Source organism: Paroedura picta, chromosome 4 (assembly GCF_049243985.1).
Source record: "Paroedura picta isolate Pp20150507F chromosome 4, Ppicta_v3.0, whole genome shotgun sequence".
NCBI lineage: Eukaryota > Metazoa > Chordata > Lepidosauria > Squamata > Gekkonidae > Paroedura > Paroedura picta.
The window spans coordinates 54,756,835-54,780,248 of record NC_135372.1 but is presented as its reverse complement, the minus strand read 5'-3'; the positions used below and the strand labels follow the sequence as shown (position 1 = coordinate 54,780,248).

At 43.3% G+C, this 23,414-nt stretch overlaps 2 protein-coding genes and 1 long non-coding RNA gene across 3 annotated transcripts in view; all 3 read right to left on the bottom strand.

Annotated features, from left to right (window-relative positions):
* Positions 1-23,414, bottom strand: part of CDC14A (cell division cycle 14A) — a 125,678-nt gene that overhangs the window by 16,648 nt on the left and 85,616 nt on the right. The window lies entirely within an intron of this gene.
* On the bottom strand, positions 8,502-12,493 carry LOC143835372 (G protein-coupled receptor 88-like). Its single transcript, XM_077332872.1, has one exon. It carries the CDS (start codon positions 12,016-12,018, stop codon positions 10,921-10,923), a length of 1,098 nt encoding a protein of 365 aa, XP_077188987.1. The 5' UTR covers positions 12,019-12,493; the 3' UTR covers positions 8,502-10,920.
* LOC143835368 (uncharacterized) lies at positions 15,369-22,377 on the bottom strand. The gene is made up of 2 exons (XR_013230115.1): positions 19,083-22,377; positions 15,369-17,357 (listed from the first exon to the last, which is right to left on the bottom strand). It is a non-coding gene; the product is annotated as an uncharacterized LOC143835368 (long non-coding RNA).

The window sequence follows — 23,414 nt, the reverse complement described above, 5'->3', positions numbered from 1 at the left end:
CCCCTGGACAGTCTCTGGTTGCTGGTGGGTTTTAGAGCCCCCTCCACATGACATCGCCTGCATCCTGAGACTGTCCAGGGGCTGGCTCAAGTTTTTTCCTGTTTTGCCTTAGGAGGATTTGCAAAAAGTGGATTTGCAAATCCACTTTTTATCTCGCATCCCATCGGTGAGCAACCAATGAACAACCAGGGGGTGGGGGGAAGGTATGTTAGTCTCACCCTCCCCTCTCCATTACTGCTCAGAGTAATCTTTTTTAAATGGCGCAGTCTGTATTGCAGTGCAGCCGCAAAGCTACATTGTCAAAGGTAAAATAAAATCTTCTGCAAAGTGTCCACGGTCTTTTGGGGATCAGGTGGGCAAAAACAGTCTTGTTTCTGTTTTCTGGAGGTGGGATGAGATGGGAAAGGGAGGGGGTGATCAAGCAACCTTCTCCTGATCACACAGGCATCTGAGCACTTTGTTTTTAAGCCAACCGTTTACAAAAAATAACTCTTTGTGCTCCAGTTACCATGTTCAACCTCTCACAAATCAGGCAGGCAAAACACAATCCTCTTTCTGTTTTCTGGTGGTGGGGAATGAGCTGGGAAAGAGGGGTGGGTGGGTGATCAAGCAGGCTTCTCCCCAATTAAGCCAACCATTTGGAAGCAGGAGGCCACATCCTCTGTGCAGAAACGGTCTCAGTCTTTCCTCCATCTCTGATGCCATCAGAAATATTCAGAAGAACATTAAAGAGAGCCAGTTTGGTGTAGTGGTTAGGAGTGCGGACTTCTAATCTGGCATGCTGGGTTCGATTCTGCGCTCCCCCATATGCAGCCAGCTGGGTGACCTTGGGCTCGCCACAGCACTGATAAAACTGTTCTGACCGAGCAGTGATATCAGGGCTCTCTCAGCCTCACCCACCCCACAGGGTGTCTGTTGTGGGGAGAGGAATGGGAAGGCGACTGTAAGCCGCTTTGAGCCTCCTTCGGGTAGGGAAAAGCAGCATATAAGAACTAACTCTTCTTCTTCTTCTTCTAAATGAAAGCTGTTTTATCCACAGTATCTTTCCACATCCACCAGATATAGTATAAGGCAGGGGTAGTCAACCTGTGGTCCTCCAGATGTTCATGGACTACAATTCCCATGAGCCCCTGCCAGCAAATGCTGGTAGGGGCTCATGGGAATTATAGTCCATGAACATCTGGAGGACCACAGGTTGACTACCCCTGGTGTAAGGTATATCTTCTGATACAATTTTTAAAAGAAACAAAATAATGTAAATTGCCAGTAGAAAATTTTGTTGCTGCATATGCGTATTGTTATTTTGCTAAAAATTATATTGAGGCATTCTGTGTTGCTGCAACCCCTGTGCTACTGTTTATACTTTCTGATCATATAGCAACTGGGGTAAAACCAGCTACATCATAGGTCTCACCCCCTCTCTATATATATCCAGTGACAAATGACATTATTTGTCATTCATGCACCTTCCACATCCTTACAGAATACCTGACCTTTTGAATAGTAGTTGACCTGGAGATCTCCCAGAATTACAACTGATCTCCAAACAATAGCAATATGTCCCCCGGGAGAAAATGGCTGCTTTGGAGGGTCAACTCCATGGCATTGTATCTGGCCTGTCCACAAACCCAGCCCTCCCTGAACTCTCCTTCAAGTTCTCCAGGAATGTCCTCAATTTGGAGATGATAACATTACAGTTGACTCAGCACACTTGTGGACAATGCCTGGAATGCTCTGTGAGCTATAACTAGCACAAAGCTGATCTATTTATTTACAAGAGCAATCAGGAGGTCACCCTTTAGCCAGCATAAGAAAGTCCTCTTCTCTTGTTTCCTCCAACTGCTGTCATAATTCATGGAAATTTCCTCTATCACACTCAGTCTAACACTGCCAGCCTCTCCTTGGGGTCTTGATATTGCTCAGAATTACAAATCACCCACAGAGATCAATTCCCCTGGAGAAAATGGCTGTTTTGGAGGGTAGACTCTATGGCATTATGCCTTGCTGAGGTCCCTACCTTACCCAGACCCCACCCTTTCCAGGATCCACCTCTAAATCTCCAGAAATTTCCCAAATCTGAGTTGGCAACCCTAGTTCCAAACCTTTGTAAGGATGCAGGCAGCTTTGGAATTATAATACAGCATGGGAGGTACAACTACAAAACGGCTGCCTCAGGCAGTAGAGCCAGCTACAAAATGGAGGCTGAACCAACCACAAAATATAAAGGGTGAAGTCATGAATATATCTGATGGTAACTCTTCAATGTTTCAGGTAGAAACTCATAGGGTTACCAACAACAGCACTATTAGGGTATGTTGACCAGGGCTCAGGTCCTGAAAACCGTACTTGTTGGGGCATTCTTGTCTCTTGTGTTGGAAACCCTTGACTTAAGGCCTGTTCACCACTTGCCAAAAAATGGCAGAATAGTGTGGATCACTTTAAAGGTGAGAAAGTATAGTTTTGAATGGTCTTCATGTAAGCCAAGACAAACCAACCTTTCCCCCAAAAGCAGAAAACTAGCTATCAGTGTTTAATGGTTCCAGCTCAGCTCTTTGTCTGCTGTTCTGTTACAGGACACTTTTCACCACATAGTGAAGCATTTAAGTTTCCACCCTCAAGTTGAGTTTGCTTGATTCAGCTGAGTTCTAACACCCTTCTTCTGCACCTGTAGACCAGGCTGAATCTCTGCACCAAACAGCATTTATTTTCTCACATGAAGTTGCCGATATGTAAATGCAATTCATTTCCCTCCATCTTGTTAGCAGTGGGGCAAGAATGTAAACCAGCCTGCCAAGCCTGTCGATGTGGAATTTTGGGGTTTCTTCTAACTACTTTATTTCCATGAAGTGAAGCATAAGGCTTTTGTGTATTAACAACAGCAACAAATTAACACAACGAGGTCCTCTCAATCCTCTTGCTCTGCCTGCTATTTTCTTCCCCCTCAGTTGTCTTTTTGCCAAGCAGGTCTGCTCAGAACTAGTAAGTCCCCTGCTATTCAGTGCCCTCTGGATTGCAGCCTAAATGGCGCCAGTCTTCAGGAGTTGCAGTGGGTCTTTATTACTCTTGCAAGCAAGCTGGCTCCCCATGCAACATGACCTCTGCCTGCCACTGGCAGCGTTGCTCTGATGGCAAAATCTTTGATGGCATAAAGATTTGTCATCCTTAACCCACACAACTTACTACGTTGGGACAAGGACAATACCTTTGATTCTGCATTCTAGAGGCCACAAGCAGCTTTTAACAGCTCTGAATGAATTTTGCCAAACCCACTTTGCTGGGGTAGATCAGCTGAGTAGTCTATTTCAGGGGTAGTCAACCTGCGGTCCTCCAGATGTCCATGGACTACAATTCCCATGAGCCCCTGCCAGCAAATGCTGGCAGGGGCTCATGGGAATTGTAGTCCATGGACATCTGGAGGACCACAGGTTGACTACCCCTGGTCTATTTTATTCAATCAAAAATTAACCAGAAATGTGTATTGCAGCAATTCTTCTGCCCAGAAATGATCATCTTAGGAAAATGTATATGAAACTCTCTGAAAATGGAGGACATATTCATAGTGGATGGGAAAATGCTTGGTTAACCAGCTTGGCCCTTGATCCCCTCCCCAGCCCACCCTTAAATGTCAGAAATGGCATAATTCCAATGCATTCTGTTTGCTTGGCGATGCTGTGAGAGTTCTGTCTGTAATGTCTCTTTCACACAGGCAGGTCACTAATATATGCTAGAACTAACACCATGCTGGACATGCCATGTGAACTGAACCTTAGTAATAGAAAAGAGCTAGATTTTTTTTTGTACCTAGCTTTTTACTTCCCGAAGGAATCTCAAAGCAACTTACAATTGCTTTCCCTTTCCTCTCCCCACAACAGACACCCTGTGAGGTAGGTGGGGGTGAGAGAACTGCTCTAAGAGAACTGTGACTGACAATGTTACCCGGCTGGCTGCATGTAGAGGAGTGGGGAGTCAAACCGGGTTCTCCCAATTAGAGGCCGTCAGTCTTAACCCCTGCACCACGCTGGCTGTCAGAATGAAACACTTTGCTTTCTCATTACAGTTATTAAGTCTGTATCAAGTGGAGATGACATCAGTTGTGGCAGTTCCTCCTACAGCTGTGTCTGTTAAATAAAACTGGAAATGCATATTTTACAGTTGCCGAAGGAGGAGGGCTTTATCACACCTACACCATATCGGAACAGATGCTCTTCCCCTGAGTTGTTTACTTCCAACTTGGCAGTGCTGCTACAGGCTGATATTATATAGCCTAACTTTCCATTTTTAAAACTAGCTAGATCTCATTCTTGTTTTTCTAAATTCGTAGACAAAGAAAGAAGCTGCTGTAAACCGTACAGTATTGACTATAGATCATTTGAAATTGGGAGAATTATTTGCCTCAACTTCAAAGATCTTTGGGGTAACAGTTTATTTAAAGAAAGAACAGAAAAACCTCAGGCAAAGACTTTCAGCGATGAAGTTTGCAGAGCATGGCACATGTGGTACTCCTCACCACTTGGTGTTCTTTATTGAGCACCTCATCATGAAACAGCAGGTAAGAGTGTGTGAGAAGCCAAAATTAAGCACTTTCGATTTGCATATGCATGGGATAGGGAGCACTATGGGAAACTCACAGTTAAGGATTTTTAGCATTTCATGATCTTGTGTTGCCTTGACTTGCTAGATTTCCAAGTGGAAGGCAGGCACACTTTCCTAAATAGACAGTTGCTAGGGGGTGCACCAGTTCGTCCTTCCTGGCTTTTCTTGACTGGCAGGGACCTGAATGCCAACTCACCCTGTCCCAATCTGTGCAGAGTAGGAGACAGAACTCCACCTCCCCTTTCCGTTGCTTCTCTGTGCTGGGGATCTAGCAGAAAAGCTCTTTCCTACTTGCTTTTCTCTTAATGCCTGCTGTCATCTTGTTGATCTCTTCATGTGGCATACTTTGTACAAGCAACAGTGTACGTAGGGTATGGCAGCCATGGCAGGTGCCCTGGGTGCCACTTGACAGGAGGCACCACTAGCCCCCATCCCACCCAGAGCAAAGTCTGGGCTCCTGGGCACAGCAGCAGTGGACACAGCCCGGCTCCTGTCCTGCAGTGGTCTGGCCAGGGTGTGGGGATGAATCTGCAGGAGGATATGGCAACTTGCTCAGTCCCCTAGTCTGGCCATCAGTGCTTGCCAGGGAGAGAGGGAAGGGATGGTCTGGCTGCCCCAAACCCCATGCTGCCCACCCTGAGTGCCCACGGCTGCCTTCCATGGCCCCACCAGCAGCCAGCTGCCAGAACAGACTGCCTGCCCTGCTCACTGCCTGGATGCGCACCAAATAGGTTAGGTAAACTACTGTGTACAAGCATGAGCTTTTGCAGACATGTAGTTTGCTTGCAAACTTAAATGGACTCCGGGGAATGGTAGAGGACAGGAAGGCCTGGAGGATCATTGTCCATGGGGTCGCGATGGGTCGGACACGACTTCGCACATAACAACAACAACAACAGTTTGCTTTAATGAGGAGGTGGTGTTGCCTTGATACCTGCTGGATCCTGACCCAGGAAGATCCCGGTTTGGCCACATATATTGGACAATCCACTGTTCTCTCAACTGCAGCCTAATGTACAGAGGTAACTACATTGGCCTATCTTTCAGGGGTGTTGGCAATATTCTAGGATAAATTTGTGCCAAGTACTGTAAAAACTCAATGCGTTGACTAAATACCAGTAAAGGTAAAGGTATCCCCTGTGCAAGCACTGAGTCATGTCTGACCCTTGGGGTGACGCCCTCTAGCGTTTTCATGGCAGACTCAGTATGGGGGTGGTTTGCCAGTGCCTTCCCCAGTCATTACCATTTACCCCCCCCCCCAGCAAGCTGGGTACTCATTTTACCGACCTCGGAAGGATGGAAGGCTGAGTCAACCTTGAGCCGGCTTCTGGGATTGGACTCCCAGCCTCATGGGCAGACAGCTTCAGATAGCATGTCGCTGCCTTACCACTCTGCGCCACAAGAGGCTCATTAAATACCAGTACTGGTAGTCAAATGCTGATTGCCCACTTAGACTTATATCTGTAAAGGATTTATTATGAACTTATTAGTATATGGCTGTGGTATACCACACAGTGTATGTTATATGTTATAAACACGTAGCAAAAGTGAATGATAAAGGGAGAGTTCTATCACTGTCCTATAATGCTATATGGAAATTTATTACCAGGAACAGCTATACAAACAAGAGCCAAAGGATTAGCTTGTGGAAGAACAACTTGTTCCAATTTCTTCTGTAATGAGTGTTTTGGCCTGGACAGAGCTGGCAGTGTCCTGTTTTAGTCTCTGTCTCCTGTTTCTATGAACAACGCAGGTGATGCCGTAACATACACCAGGAAGGCACAAAGGATTCTCCTGTGTGAAATCTGTGTTTCTTTAGAAGCAGCTCTTATTCAGGACTTATCCTTTGGTATCAGCTCCGACCCCTTGGAGAACACAACTAAACTGGGCTGGATACTACTAGCCATTCCACTCACTCAGAGGGAAGCAGTGATCTCCTTACTGTAGTACCCAGTGGGTCCCACAACCCCCAGCACAGCCATAATGGGGGAGTCTCTCTGGTGCTAGTGGAAAAGCACAACCATAACCATCACACATTTTTTGCTGCCTCACTAATCAGTTTGGCTTGTGAGGTGGTAGAATGCCCCCCGCTCATGTGCTGGAGGCACGAAACCCGCCATGGATTTTCAGATGACTCTACCTGACCTCCAAATTTAGTGAGGATTGGATTCATGGGGTATGAGTTATAGCTCCCCAAAGAAGGTGCCCCCAGGAAACAGCCTGTGTGTTTGGCATCCTTAGCTTGCACAAGATCTGTTCTATACACTCCTGAACCTCCTGAAAAATGACCAGATCCTGTGCAAACTAAAGACATCAAATTCACAGGGAGCCTCCCTGAGATGCTCCTCTACGTGCCTTCAGTTTCTGAAGTTTTGTAAAGATTTTGATTGAGCAGAGACAGTCTGTCTCTGAAAGTTCGTGGAAGTCTGTGCTGGGCCCCCTGCCAAAAACTTGACTTCCCAAAGCATGAACCAAGCAAAATTCATTGTTTGTTCCCATCCCTAGTTGTGACTTGATGGCAAAAACCAGCAACCAAGCCATTATTAACAAATATTATTGCAAACAGCAACACTTAATACAGGACAGGAGTCCTGGGCCTAATAGTGCCTTTAAAACAGGGGGACTTCAGCTATTGCAGCTTCTCCAGTTATAAGTCTGCCTAACAGAGGACAAAAACGAACCTGCTGAGGCCACCCGTACTAAGCTGTTTAGTGGTCCATCTCTTCAACACATCCATTTCTACCTGCAGAACCTCCTGCAGAAGCACAAGTGATGAAATGCACAGCAGAGCAATGTTTAGCAGTACCCCGTGGCAGGCCCTCTTCCCACCTTACTTTTGCAGGCTTCCCACTCTCAGCTGTTGCCAGCCCCTGCATTATGGGGGAAGGCAACATTCATGCAGGCTGGAAAATTCCATATTACAGATGACAAAACATAATTGCTTGTAGATACAGTTAGCAAATCTGCATCTGTAAGGAATAGATCACCCGAAGTATTTAAGGATTAGTCCAGAAAACCCAAAGGTCACATCGCTTTTGGGGTCTATGCAGAGTTGCCAACTCTTAGATTTGGAAGGTGGAGAGTGCTGGGGTTGCAGCGAAGAACCTGCACTGGTTAGAATGCTGTAGAACCCATCCTCCAAAGCAGCTATTTTCTCTATATATCAATCTATATATCGAACTACTGAAACTATGAGAAATATATGTAATATCCCATCTGTGCCCCGGGCCCCGTTCTCTGTAGCTAAGAAACCTTCACAATAGGTAGTGCTGACTTTCTATCGAGTCTTGAAAATGCAGTGCTGCGAATTTCAGAACCATAAATGACTGACTGGAAAACAAAATGGCTGCTGAAAACACAGTGCGGGATGTGGGCTTATAAGGAATTGGCCTGACATGGGATCGATCTAGAGTTGCCAACTTCGAGATGGGGCCTGGAGAAAATCTGCTCGAACAGCCCAGCATGGGGTCTTCAAGTCTCATTCACATACACAACTTTTGAAAGCCATTCTCTTTCCCTTACAAGTGAAAGTATATGGGGGGAGGGTCATTAATGCCACTTTGGGTATAAATGAGGAGAGATTTTAACAGTTAGAGAAAAATGTTTTCTTAGCAAGATCTGGTTTGTGGTTATCTGTTGGATATTACATGATATAATTTAAGAAGAAAATGGAACATATTCAATTGCTTCGGTTGATGTGGAGTTGGGGATGACAGCGGTTAGTGATCATTCAGGAGTTAGTAGGTTAGCTGTTCATTTGGAGGACAAACATTGGACATGCAAAATGCAAGTTGTACGTTCCTTTCTCTGATTAGGAGGTAATTAAAATATATTGATCTTTTTAAAAAATATTTTATTGTACATTTAAATGCATTTCAGAGAGAGCTTTTATCAATAAATGCGTAAATTTCCATTTTAGGCTATAAAGCTCCAGTTGACTCAAACAAATGAACCAAGAGGAAAACAGAAAACTGCCAAAGTCATTAGCCATTCTTAATTGAGAGAACATTCTTTCCTGACTCAAAACATGGATTAAACACGAAGCAAAACCCATTGACAAGCTGCTCTGGGGCACAATAATTATGCTGAATTCTTCTCCACCTACTGTGTTCACCCTAGTTGTGACAGTCTTTGATGTATTCATAGCTCAGCTGCTCAGTATCAAAAAGGTGGCCAATAGGCTGTGAACATCAAAAGCCAAGTGCATCAGTCTCGGATCTTGCATTACTTAGATCAGGTCTTTAAAAACTTCAGATTGAGGATAACATGGGGGGGGGCTAGTTGCATTTTACCAACTCCTACTTTCAAAGCACCATTAATGAACTTAAGAACATGTGAAAACGCAAAGGCAGTATTATAATATTTATATGGGATCTTCACATATTGCAGAGTAGGCAGTGTGGGCCTGGAGACCCCAACCTGTGCCAAACATACACAATCAATTTTAGGATTCAGAGTCAGAGCCCCAAATGGAACTGGACTATACTTAGTGGCTCTACTCCAGGTAAGTCCAAGTGAAGCAAGTTGGCAACATCCCATTAAAATCTCATTTCAGTCACAGAAAACTGCATCCCAATTCTGCACATCCCCCCTTGGAAGTAATCCCTACAATGGGGTTTACTCTGAAGTAAGTGTACAAAAACTATAGGCTTGGTGTTATGCTTAAGAGCAGTGGCTTCTAATCTGGAGAGCCAGGTTTGATTCCCCACTCCTCCAACTGAGTTACCTTGGGCTAGTCACAGTCCTATTAGAGCTGTTCTCACAGAGCAGTTTCTCTTGGAGCTCTCACCTACTTCACAGGGAAGAGGGGAGAAGAAGGAGAGAGGAAGGGAAGGCGATCGTGAGCTGTTTTAAGACTCCTTTGGGTAGTGAAAAGCAGGGTATAAAAATACACTCTTCCTTCTACTATGCTTAGTTTAGCCAGTGCATCACTGAGTTGATTTAACAATGTAAGAGTGTTTCACTTTCATACAAAAAAGTTCAGAAACTTATGAATCAGCTGCTCACACTTGCCTAGATCAAAATCATACCAGGTCAGTAGAGAGAGCCAACAGCTATCTTGGGCCCTTGGCAGTTATACAGATTAGGGGTTTTATGGGATTTTATGGATTTTATATTTTAGGTAATCTGCCTTGAGTCTTCGGAGGAAGGCCGGCTATACATTCAATTTATAAACAAACAAACAAATAACAGATTGAATTGTGTGCTGGAGACTGGGAAGGAACTCTGTGCCCAGGCATTACTCATACAGAGCTGGGGCACAGATAACCTTTACACACCAGAAGATCATGTCAGATAGTTTTCCTTATCATTGCCTGAGCAAATCATTATGCCTTTAAAAATAGTTTTAGCTGAGGGTAAGGTGCTTCTACTGACAAAGTCCTCAACAAGGAGGCTATTTTTTCTACTTACAGATTTCATGTGAATTCATTGTACATGCAGAAGCATGCACACTCATATATTTTTATCATGATCTCTCTTTTCTACTCCATTCAAGGAAGCCAGCATGAGACTTAGTCCAGTTTCTCCTCACGACAAGTCTGAGGTAAAATAAGGTGAGGACAGCAGCTGGTCTAAGGACACCGTTGACTGAGTTGGATTTGAACCCATATCCCCACTGGATCAACTTCCACACATGGCACTGTATTAGTTTTCTCAACTTGTGCTGCTGTTGCTGGTCCACAGTGACAGTAGCTACTTTGCTGTTATCTTAAATTCCTAACACGCTTTGACAGCACACAGACACTCTGAAAGTTAGATTATGATTGGTATCCCAAAGAAATCCACACTTCCTGAGCAGTCGAGAAATACTATTGTCAAGTCCCACTTCTAGCCTCCATGATTCATTAACGTCAATAGAAAAAGACAGAAACAATTGGAGAGGAACTTAACTTGGCTCTGATTGGCAGTAGCTTTTCAAGGTCTCCGGCAGAGGGGCTTTCCCAGCCCTTTGGACCTTATACGCACCAACTATGCCCTCAACTACCGAGCTGCAGCAATTCTACCCTTGCAAGTTGCTCTCTATTGGCACTTCTGGGAGCCAGGGAGGAATGCAAAATTTCAGGCAAAAGTTAAGACACTGACAGGCAAATTGAGGTATATGACATGCTTTCAGCCTGACTACATTAAACGACAGTAAAATTCCACAAAGTAGAAAACTGGTTTGATACAAAAATTTTTATATTATATAAATGTTGAGCTGACAAATGTCGCTATGGCAGCAATTGAGGTCTCTCTTCAGGGAGCTGTTGAGAGCCTTTCCGTGAGTCATTCCCCGTCACAGACATTCCAAATGTCTCTCAGAACATTTTCTCTTCCCAGGTTGGGTCACTGAATCACCAAGCTGCCCATGCTGTCCATCTTTGCAGCCTGCTGAGATGGCTCCTGAGGTGGGAGAGAAACTGTGGGGAGGGGCAGGGTATTGGCCGCCACCGCCGCAGTTTCCCCTCCTGGGAGAACTAAGCGCATGCAGCGCCGGAATTCCTCATTCTTCCATGTATACAGCAGTGGATTGAAGGCAGACAGAGAACAAAAGAGTAACCAGCTGGCTAGCTGGACCCCCCGAGGAGTGGGCTGGAAGAAAAAGTCTAGCAGGCTGACCCACACCAAGGGCTGGGTAGCCAGGAGAAACACGAGGCAGAGGAGCAACACGGAGACGCTGCTCAAGCGCCGCTGCGTCCGGCGTGGTACTTGGGATACAGCTGGGAAGGGCAGCTGCTGAAGCAGATGGAAATTGAGGACACTGACCCGCTTGACGCTGCCCCGCACTCTCCTTATAATCCCCATGTAGCAGTGCAACAGCACCACTGTCTGGCTGAGCAGAGCTAGGGCAAACATCAGGCCTGCGTAACTGGAGCCGTTTCTGCTAGGAGGGTTTCCAGGCCCCGGCTCGTCATGGTGCCATGTCTGCAGTCCGGATGGAATCAAGACGAGGAGCAGGGCGCCCCCCCATGACAGGCCTATCATCCAGGCAACGTGCTTCTGCTGGTAAACCGCCTGATATGTGATTGGAGGCTTGGTGATGAGGACGTATCGGTTGAGAGCTACCAAGAGGTGAGAACACAGTGAGACAATGAGTCCCAGGCCCACCAGCCCAACCCGGAGCATGTGGTACCCTTCTGAGTGAGCCGTAGCAGAGCCTGGAGTTAACAACCCTTGCACCGCTTCCTGTGGCATCCAAAGCCCACACACGCAAAGGTCAGCAATGCAACCATTCACAATGAAAGCATTACTCGTGGTGCGCAGCTTCCTGAAGGTAAAGACCAGATAAATGACGGTGATGTTGGAGAAAGTGCCAGAGACAGCCAACAGGACATACAGAAGAGACAAAGAGATCCTTGAGCCAAGTGAGTCCTCATCACAAAGCAGCAGATGCAAGGAGCTGGAGCTCCAGGAGGAAGAGCTGTTGGGCATGCCGTAGAGCATATATCCAGTGCTTTTGCAGCTCAGCCTCTAGACAGATCTCATCACTGGAGGTGGCTAAGCTGAGCCGTGAAGAAATCAAGATATAAATAAGGACCACGCATAACCCAACAAGAGCAAACGCAGATCGTGGGAAAGGTCCAAAGCATGCTGAGAACAGAGACAGCAATATCTGAGACAGACAATGCCACCTTTTCCCCACTTTAGCACATGCTGAATCCTGAAGTCAGCTGTTGGCAAAAATACATGGCATTTTCTTCAGAATGTGAAACAAGGAGAACAGGCATATTCGCAGGGATGCAGCCATCATGATCTCAGACGAGTGTTCAAAAGCCAGGCAAGCAGCAGAAGACAATGCCAGCAGCAGCATATGGAGGAATGCATCTGACAGAGGTCTGTGGTCAGAATCAAGTTCACAAGAAGGGCCAGAGCATCAAATGCCCAAAGAGGAACAAGCAAACAGAGGAAAGAGAAGAAAGGATGGTTACCTGTGCAAAAAAACGGGTGATGAACGGTCTCAAGAGAACTAAACACCTCATCTGAAAACTCAGGGCTCCTTCTAGTGCTCTACAGCACACACGATGTATATCAGCCGGGGAAAATTCGATGCTTGTACTCTATGAATTATTCAGCAGATTTCAGGCTTGTGGGAGCAAGAGGGAGGGGAGGAAAAGAGCTCAGCAGCACGCTCTGGAAAGACTGCAATTACACAGCCAGAGTATTTCCTCCCACCCCCCACCCCCAGCACCCTGGTGTTAACATCACCCTCCAGGGCACTTCTCTTAGACCCTTCCAATATCGCTGAAGCCCAGCCCAGGAAAGCCTGAAACTCCTCTGCTAAGACTTCATTGTACTTGGCTTCTTCCAGTCTGTGTTATTTCAGTAAAGGGTTTTATGCATCTAATGGCTTTTTAAAAAAATCTAATTTTAGAACAAATCTTTCATTGCCATATGCAGACACACTTCATGCTGCTCGGTAACAGAATCTTGATCATATTGCTATCTATCTATCTATCTATCTATCTATCTATCTATCTATCTATCTATCTATCTATCTATCTATCTATCTATCTATCTATCTATCTATCTATCTATCTATCTATCTATCTATCTATCTATCTATCTATCTATCTATCTATCTATCTATCTATCTATCTCTTTTAATTCAGCATGCTACAGATAATGATGGAAATATATTTTTCTTATTACAACTAACAATCACAGAAATGATGCTTCTTATAGTTACCCTTAAAAGCTGTCAATTTTTAAAGAAATTTCAGAATCCAACATAATAAAAATGATTAACAACGTCAAAAGCAGCACCCTTTCAAAAGCCCTTCTGGATAAATTATTTCACCTTATGGATAAAATCACTCAAGCAACCCTCTGCCCTGCTAGTTTCCATGCAAACACCATCTATTATATTTTTACACAGCCTCCCTTTTAATTGCTCAGAGCAGCGTACAGTTCTCTTCTCTCCAGTTTTATTGTAACAGCCCTGTGAGGTGGGTTATTTATTTGCTTCCTTCATTTATCATCTATCTTCCTCATTGGGACTCAAGCAAAACGAGAGAATTACAGAAACAATGAAGTAAAGACTAGAGCAGTATATAATATACAAGCAAGAATGGTTAAAGAATGAAATAAAAGTGTATTGTAAACAATCTTGTTTTTTTTAAAGAAAACTGCTTAACATTTCCATTGACAGTTTAAACTACAACTCCCCTGCTCTCCTGAACAATTTTGTTTTTAAGTATCCTGTGAACTAATCCAAGTGTAGGAGTCTTCCTGACCTCCTCAGGCAGGCTATCCTTTTTTGAAGAGGGGGGGGGGGAATACTTTTGTCTTCAGTTCTGATTAATTAGGGCCCCTCTGATACATACATTATACATGCAGTCCATTGCGCTATGGGGTGGTTTCCCTCCCATTTAGAAGAATAGCTTTTATATGCCACTTATCTCTCCCCAAAAGTGTCTCAAAGTGGCTTACAGTTGCCTTCCCTTTCCTCTCCCCACAACAGACACCCTGTAAGGTAGATGAGGCTGAAAGAGCCCTGATGCTACTGCTGGATCAGAACAGCTTTATCAGCGTTGTGGTGAGCCCAAGGTCACCCAGCTGGCTGCATGAGTGCAGAATTGAACCCGGCTTGCCAGATTAGAAGTCCACCACTGCACCAAGCTGGCTTTACTGAGAAGAAGCTAGGACAGTCAAGAGCACAGGGATGAATTTATACCAGAGCTAGAAACATGGGCCCTCCTGTTTCTGACTGCATATACAGTATCACAAAAGCGTGCTCTTATGGTACCACTGGCCATCCATTGTAGAAAGTGGAAGTTCACCCTAGATTTTGGAACTACTTTTTATCAGCACATCAAAGGATGAAAATGGAGAAAACACTCGTATGCAAGGAAAATATGGGACAGTATATTTAGTCTAGAATTAATATGATTAGATCAGGAGGTCAGGCCTTTAGATGGATGTTTCTGGAAAACTGTCCCTCTGCACGAAAGTGATTTGTTCTCACAGTGTTATTCCTTGGTTCCAATCCCATCCCAACTCAGTAGATGGGCATGAGGTCTTACTCCTCTGCCCACAGGTAAACTGAGAACAACATAATTCTGTTGGAGAGTTCAAAAGACTAGATCAAGATAATTTGCAAAATGTGTTAGTCTTCAGAAGTGTTGTGCAAAGCTTAGAAACAGGAGTGCAAAATCCACTTTAGTGTTGGTCAATAAATCCATTCCTTGTGACAAAACTCACTCCACATCCTCATGGATATTTACAGCATGTACACAAAGCATTAGGCAACTCACGGAAGATAATAAAGGAAGCACCTGTGTGAATGAAGTTGACCCATATAGAGCACAGCAAGAATGTGAAGACAAGGCAAATGCTGTTTGTCTCAAAACTTCCACTGCAAACTGGACCAGCACAAAAAAATGTAGTACATAACCAAAACAGGATGTATATGAGGAAGTGTGAGAGGGCCCAGTTAAACCTTCACAGCTGTTGCCATTTTGGGGGAAGAGGCTAATACAGAGAATGACAGCAGGGTCACATAAAGAAGAAATATTGGCAGAGGATGGGGAAGAAGGAAACACTAGACTTAGTTCAGGAGAATCCTTGATAAAGACCCCTCTCTTGACTCACAATTAAAGCTCAGTGTCAGGGAAAAAAATTACGAATCAGCTATAACTACACAAGAATCCGTAGTTGCTACCATTCTGAAGGACAGTTTGGGGTTGATAGAACAAAGTTCATGGGGGGCAAAAACAAGACATACTGTGAAACAAAATTATATTACTTAAAATTCAAAAGTAGCTAAAATATTTTTAAATGAAAGAAATAAGCTGTGCAATTTTTACTTTTATTATGGATTAGCATTTATACCTCTACATTTCAAAAATAGTACATCTTTCTAGTAAGTACAATAATAGCAAAATACATCTGAAACTCTGTAAGAGGTAGAATTACCTTAGAATTTGCTGATCACTCATATACAATACATTATGTACATTATAAAAAATTACATTATTGCATTCAGTGATTAAAACAGGTGCAATCGAGAATTTTTTTTACCATAATTATGACCATCTCCCTTCAATTCAATGTATGATTTTTTCTCAGAATGAATTATACTGGCTTGATATTCAATAAAAAAGAACTTCCTTTGCTTTGTTTAATATTGTGTGTTGGGCTTTCTTCCTTAGTATGCTATAAATGGCAAGCAAAACGCATATTACCATTGAGCTTGTTCAATTACACCATTCTGAATGACAGCACCTGGTAGAGCTGCCAACAGAGAAACAAATGGGAAGTTATTCTATTTCAGAGCTATTTTTGAATAATTCCCATACACAGGTACATTTCTCTCAGCAACACTGTTTGAAAGGCTTCAAAGCTTAAAGTTAACAGAGAACTAAAGCTGATATTAACCAGCAACAAGAGCATTTGGGAGTAGAAGCACAGCATGGTAGAATGTGCAATCAACACGGATTTCGATGGAATAGAATAGTCTGTGCAAAGCTTTAACAATGTACCTGAAATTTCTAATGAACGATATACAATAAACCGGCCTAATTTCGCAGCAATACTAATATGCACCTTTGATGCAACACTATGCATCCTAGAAATAAAAGCATCCAGCAAATCTAAATCTGAAGACATTACAAATTCAGAGAAACACAAGGTTTTACCTGCTAGGCACCAGCCCTTTCTGCAGTTCAAAACAATGTGTTTCCTCTGGTGTTTACATTCTGATAGAAGTACAGTTTTTAGCACTGAAAACGATAGACAGAAAACAATACAGAAAGTAAGGCTCCAAGAGTAGATCATCTTTTTAAAAAAAGTTGTTGGACTGAAAATATTCATCAATACGAAAGATTGTTTAAAATTACATTCCCTTTCCACAGGGGGAAAAAAAGAGAACACCACCAATGCAGGATTTCAGAATAGGACAGAGACACCATATCCCTTTTGAAGGCCCATTTTAAGCATTAGCATTTAAAAGCTAGAAAGAACAAGAATGAGAGATTTACTTGTTCCCCACCAGGTAAAGTTCTTTAAACTGAACCTCAGTGATAGATGCATGAAATAAAGTCAGCAAGTTTTGCCTTTAATGGCGAGGATACAGAGCTTTGCAAGTCGCTTTCTGTATAGACTTCTATGCATTCACAGGAGCCATTCACCTCCCTGCTCCTTCGGGGGCAGACCCCTTGCTTTCTGAAGGCTGGATAACCCTCCAGAGCGGCACTCTATGGAACAGTGAGGGGCTGATATCTAAAGGAAATCCCACCCCACCCCCAGCATAAGTGCTTTGTATACACAGGCTTCTCTGGGTACAGGCTAACGTTTGCACTATAAAATCCTCATATTTAAAAATACACATTTTGTTAAAAAAAGCTACACAAATCAAAATATAGTCTACTTTTTTACACAATTTATATATATTATATAATATATATATACACACAGTGAACTTACCAAAGTATTTTACTCAGTACGTATACATATACATTGTAACACTGTATCAGAACTGTACTTACAAATGTATTGCTAAAATTCATTACAAATATCCTTAAGTATTAAAATATCGTATCTGTGCACACAATTATAATATTCAGAAGTTCAGTGCATTTGCAGTAGTCACTAAGTAACGTCTGTGGTTATTCAAAGACCTAGTTGTCTTTAGAGTTCAAATCAGGAATGAGAGGGTCTCTTCCCTGTGAGTTGCTTGTTCCCCTCAGTATTGCTCATCCGTGAAGAACACTGAATTGTAAGAGCTATCCAGCTTTCACCGAAGCAACAAGGCTTTAGTACTGAACATATTCAGACTGAAGGGACTGTACAGATGAGAAACAGAAACTAGTGTTAACATTCCACTGAAGATTCATTCATCTTCAAGCAGCATAAAAACAACCATTCAAATGCAAAGCTTCTCAGCACGATCAAAAATTGCGATCCACCCAAGCTATGGCATGACCAGTTGATGGAGTTTGTCTATGAGATGTGCAATACAGATAGGAATGTGGGGTAAACTTTGGCTGCATTCAGACAATAAACTGCGGTTTGTTTGAACTGTGTCTTGTTTCAGCAGTGGCTTGAACAAAAACTGGTTAGTTTACTAGTCATTTGTATGCAAACCCCCATTACGTTTGCTTCTTGCTTCTTATCCTGGTAGGGTGGACATGCTGTGTAAACAGACACGGTTGTGTCCAGGCAATCCACAGGGTAATTCTACTCAACAAACTGTGGTTGACAACCAGTCAGTATTAGTAAATCCTGTGGCTGCACTACAACTAAACAGTTTAGTTTGATACCCATGATTGGTGTCAAACAATAAATTCCAGTTTGCCAGGCCATCTGTATCCACACGTCCCAGTTAAACTAGAGTTTCATCAAACTATGATAACTCAAAGGTTATCATGATGTCTGAATACAGTCACAGTGTATTCCAAACTTCAGAGAGCACAGGCACACTTTCCCCTCTACATTATAATTAGAGCCACATTTAATGCTTATGCCAAAGTAAGAGTTTTTGAGCCCATTGTCCAAAAAGCCCAATCCCATTCCTCTCCTTGACTCTTTACAATCATACCCAGAATATTGACTCTGTCTGGAAAACACTAGCTAGTTTCCTTTGAGGGCAGACACTCTACTAGGTGTCTCTAGCGGTACTGGCTGAATGCTCTAAAATTACACTCAGTGCAAAGACGAGGTAAGGACAACCAGTACTGCAGTAATAATCAACTGAAAAAATATTTCAGGATCAAAAAAAAATATGCTGAATTTATTTTTAGTGGTACATTAACAATTCTTTCATGGCTCATTACTGTGCCTTGACATAAAGTTGGGAATTACTGCAGTGAACTCTTTTTCTGATACAGATTATAAACGACCCCCTTAAAATTGTAATGAATAGCTTTTGGAATAGCTGTATCATAAATGGGATTCATTTTTTTATAGCTGACAACTGTTCAAAGAGATCAACTGACTACTAGGTAATTCTTCGCATTTTGATTGTTGTCACTAATTAAGAGTTCTTGTTGCCTTGCATACTAAGTACTTTAAAACAAAAGATACAATCACAGACATTTCTAGAAGCCATCTCAGTAAAGAAAAACATTAGCAGGAATTGCAAATTTTTGTAGTTTAATTGCATTTCCTTTTAATTTGAACAATGAAAAGCACTCTGCAGCTTTCTTTTTGGTTCAGAAGGAAATATGGTTAATTTGTGTGAAATGAACAAGGTAGCAGAACATTTTACAGTATATCGCAACATGTTAGATATACTTAGCATTTTGGGAAGTGGGAAGAAGGAGGAAGTACAAATGAGCATGTATAATTATTGCAAGCAGCCAAGTCAAAGAAGGAGAAAGTTAGTAAAGTTAAAGACAAGATAAATGTTATTCTGCCTGTTTATCAACTGCCAATCACTGGACCAACAGAGCATCCTGTTCACATGCCAGTGAAATGAAAACTAAGCTAAGAGTTTAGCTACAAACTGCTTGTAGTACATTATGGACACTTACCTGGAAGTAAGTTCCAGTGAAGCCAATGGGACTTACCTCCAGATAAAGAAGTTAGAAGAAACCCTTCCATCCATACGTAAGCTAAGACAGATAACAGTGACAGCCTCATTCAACTGCAGAAGAAACTTTAATACACTGCTGACAATGAGAGAACTGTGTGCACGTTTGCACATGCTTACAATGGTCCATAGTGTGAAAATTCAGTAAAGTACTAACTGTGACAATTTACCAGAATATTGACCTGGTTCCTATATCTAAACCCTGCTTTGCTTCACTTGGGTAAACAGCTATGTGTTGTAACTTGTGTTTTTTTGTGTGCTGTGCAGTTCACCAATGTAATGATCTCAGTAGTAATACTCAGTAGTAATACCTCCAAGTAGGCTGTTCCAGCCAACTATGCTGTCTCCACAACTACAGACCATGACTGTTTACACACTGGGAACTTCACTGTCCCAGCTCCCACGCAGGAGCACAAATCGGGGGCACGTGAGGTGCATCGGGCCAAATGCTCCCCTGTGTGGATACAGGAAGAGGTGGGGCAACCTGCCACGACTTAAAACTCCAGCCTGCAGCCCAGCATGAAACCTCCAGTGTATAAACAGTTCATGTGAAGAAAGGAAGTGAGACCTGCATGTTCAAAGTAGTCCTGAATGAACTATGTTGACTGCAAATGTTAGATGGCTCCCTGTCTTGCATGGATAAATATCACTCTCATGTAGAGAACTCCACTATAATTTATCTGGCAACCCACAACATTCCTATAAAACATTCAACCATAAATGCAAACAGAAGAACGGAATTAGAATGACAACTTAGGCACCATTTCATTTGTGCCATTGGTGTGATAGGCCTCAACATTAGAGAAAATAAGCACATGGCAACACACCACATGTATGCATTTACAAATACAGCATAAGCAAGCAACATTTCAAAAACTAAACATTGATCTTCCCAAAACCAGAAAATTGATTTTTCTGCATTGAAAATACCCATCTTGCCTTCCTTCTCCTATGGTCAGTTTAAATCAATTTTCTGTATAAACCCTGGTTAGTCTAGCACATATGCCTAATAAACCTAACTTTGTAAATCCCAGTTAGTCTGTTGTTTGCCTCTTTTCCTGCCTCTGAGTGTTATCCTGAATTTCTTTGTATTTCTGAACTGCTGAAAAGTCTCAATATGTATAAAGTCTGCTTGATATATGTAGGCTGTTATAAGTGAGAGAATCGTAGAAAAAGTTAAACCTCTTACACTAACGATTATTCTACCGCTCCTTTCTCACTTGATCAAAATAATCTTTTAGCTTTCATTTCTCCCTTATCTTGACAATTATTAACCCCTTCATCACTTCAAGGCATTTTAAAAATTGTACATGATGGATTTTTAACAGCCTTCAGCACCCAAGCCCAGTTGTTTTGTTAATTCTCGCACTTGGGTTCCTCTAGGCTTAGGGAGAAAACACGTATCATGGCCAGGTCACATATGTACTCACTCTTCCTATGAAATTAACGTTAGAGGAGTTGAAGAGGGCATTCAGGTGTGATCGCAAACGGCAGTTAACAATCCAGATACAAATTCTGGATTAGAATCTCAGATCAATAACCAATAAATCAGTTTTCTGGGTAGCGTGTTTTCAGAAACCACATGCAGGTTGAATTTAATCAAACCATTGCTTATAAACTATAATTTATTGTTTGAAAGCAGCCTGTGTGTGTGTGAAATTAATCAGGTGTTGCAATGATCAATTCAGTTATTAAGATCCTTAGTGTTTCAGAATCCAGAAATTTAATTTATAAGCCGGGAATCCTCAAGGACCTATAGGAGGCATCTCATTTCCCTCCTCTACATTATTCCCTCTTTTGTTCTTTCAGCAAACTGCCATTCCTCTCCCCCTTTCCTGACTCTTTCCTTCCCACCCACCAACATTCCTTGCTAGTTTTCAGTTTTTATGTATTAATTTATACCCTGCTTTTTTTCTCAATGGGGCCCAGAGCAGCTTATATAATTCTCCTCTCCCCCACTGGACAACAATCCTGTAAGACAGAAGAGCAAGATTCAAGTCCAGCAGCACCTTAAAGGCTAACAAAATTTCCAGGGTGTAAGCTTTCAGGAGACAAAAACTCCATTTGTCAAACATCAACAAATATTTGATGAAGGGAGCTTTGACTCTCAAAAACTTAAACCTGGCAAATCTTGTTGGTCTTTAAGGTGTTTCAGGACTTGAATCTTGCTCTTCAACTGCAGACCAACACAGCTGCCCACCTGAACCTGTTAAGTAGGTTATACTGACCATGATTGACTGACCCAAGCTCACTAATTCATGGCAGAGTGGAGATTTGATCCCGGTTCCCCAAGATCCTAGTCTGATACTATTACTATGACACTACACTGGCTTTTGTGTAGTGGCTGCTGTTAAATATTAATAAGTCACCAGGTGATTGCTGCTGGGCCTGGATAGGTCGTGTAAGTTGTGTGGTGGTGAGCCACAGTGGTTGTTGATAGGCTTAGCCTAGTTCTCACTCCAGGACAGGAGGAGAGCAGGAATGATTTCCAAGCAATTCTTGGAAAGTTCTCTTAACTTTTACTGATAGAAAGAAAAGTTTGAAGGTTGGCAATATTGTTATTTGGTTGCTTAGCAACCCCTACTGTAGCCACTAAGGTATCAGAGGGCATCTGTTTCTTAAAGTTACAGGTGCTATTTCTATCATTTGGGTGATGTCTTTTCTTCAGATTTTACTGCAAACCTAGCACTCAGATTTGTAGTATCTTTGCATGGTCCCAGCCTCTACAGTCATACCCAAGTTGAGAATTAGATATAATTATTAGTTATAATTTTTTGGCATCTTTCTTGTCAATAAATATGACCTCTAAACTGCCTGTACAATGTCCATTATCCTCAATTGTGCGTTAGGCTGCTCTCATTATACTTATAATATGAAGTATATTACCAGTACATTACAAGATATCTATCTTGTATGTTCATGGCCCCAGCCTTCAGAGGTAAATGTCCACAGATGGGGTCATGTTTAGAATTTTATATATATACTAGTAAAAAAGCCCATTGTATCCAGAAGACAATGGGCGCTAGCAGGCAGGGACCAGAGGGAGGGGCAGGCGAGGGACAGAGCAAGGGACAGGGTACCTGAAAGAGGAGGCGGGTGGCGGCTCCTCGGCGTCTCCTGGTTTTTGGTGGGGAGTCCCAGGCGTGGTGTGCTGGGCTGCGGCGGGTCCTGTGCGTTTATTTGATCTTCTGCGGCTGGGGGGGGGGTTGGTTCTTTCCGCTGCTTCCAGGAGGCCACGGCCGCGGATCAGGCCGCGCCCGCGGGGCCGCGCCCGGCCGCGCCCGCGGGGCCGCGCCCGGCCGCGCCCGCGGATCGGGCCGCACCCGCGAGCCGCGCCCGCGGATCGGGCCGCGTGGGCGCGGCCCGGCCGTGGTTCCCTCTCGGCGGCTGGAGTCTCGGCGGCTGGAGTCTTGCCGGGGGCTCCCTCAGGGGCCGGCCTGACTCGTCAGGCCGGGAGCAACTGCGAGCCGCGCTGCGCGCGGCTCGCAGTTACTGAGGCTGGGAATCAGAGGGACCAATCGGCAGGCGCTTCGCGCCTGCCGATTGGTCCCTCTGATTGTCTGTCATGAGGAAGGGTCCAATCCGGACCCTTCCTCATCCCGGACACATCCCGCCCCAGAACCCCTTACTATTTTATTTAGTCCGTGGCGCCCGCGGCGCCACGGGCGGTGTACAGATTATATAATACACTGTTGTAGAGGCCCTGAAAACGCTAGAGGGCATCACCCCAAGGGTCAGACATGACTCGGTGCTGGCACAGGGGATAAGTTTACTTTTACCTTAGAGGCCCTTATAAAAATGAACATAATAAGCTGATGTATGCTATATTTTGCAAGCTAGGACAAGGTTTACTACAGACCCCACACACACCTGTACACATCATTCAGCTATTAAAACAGAGATTAATCAAAATAAGTTAATTAAAAGACAGGTGTCACCCAACTTTAAATGCAAAGTTTAGAGTAGCATTTCCACTTTCAAAATTTTCTAACTCCGAGAATAGGATACTCACTATGGAACACAGCAGTTCATATGACACTTTCCCCTTTTTTTCAGTGACTTGAAGAGGGAAGGAATCTGAATGCAACTGCAATGTTGCAACCCAAGACATCTACCATGATTTAGGCTAGCCAATGTGATTTAAAATAACAAAGTCTTGTGGCACTTTAATTACTAACAAATTTACTTAATAACATGTAGGTTTTTGTGAATTGGAGACTACTTTGTCAAATGCATGGGTATTTATAAAAATTATGGCAACTACAGAGGCCATGCCTGATGGTCGTCTCCTATATTCAGGAAGTTGACC

Bases quoted from the DNA above. Each gene is read 5' to 3' on its own strand.
- LOC143835372 (XM_077332872.1), bottom strand. From the start codon at position 12,018: ATGCTCTACGGCATGCCCAACAGCTCTTCCTCCTGGAGCTCCAGCTCC.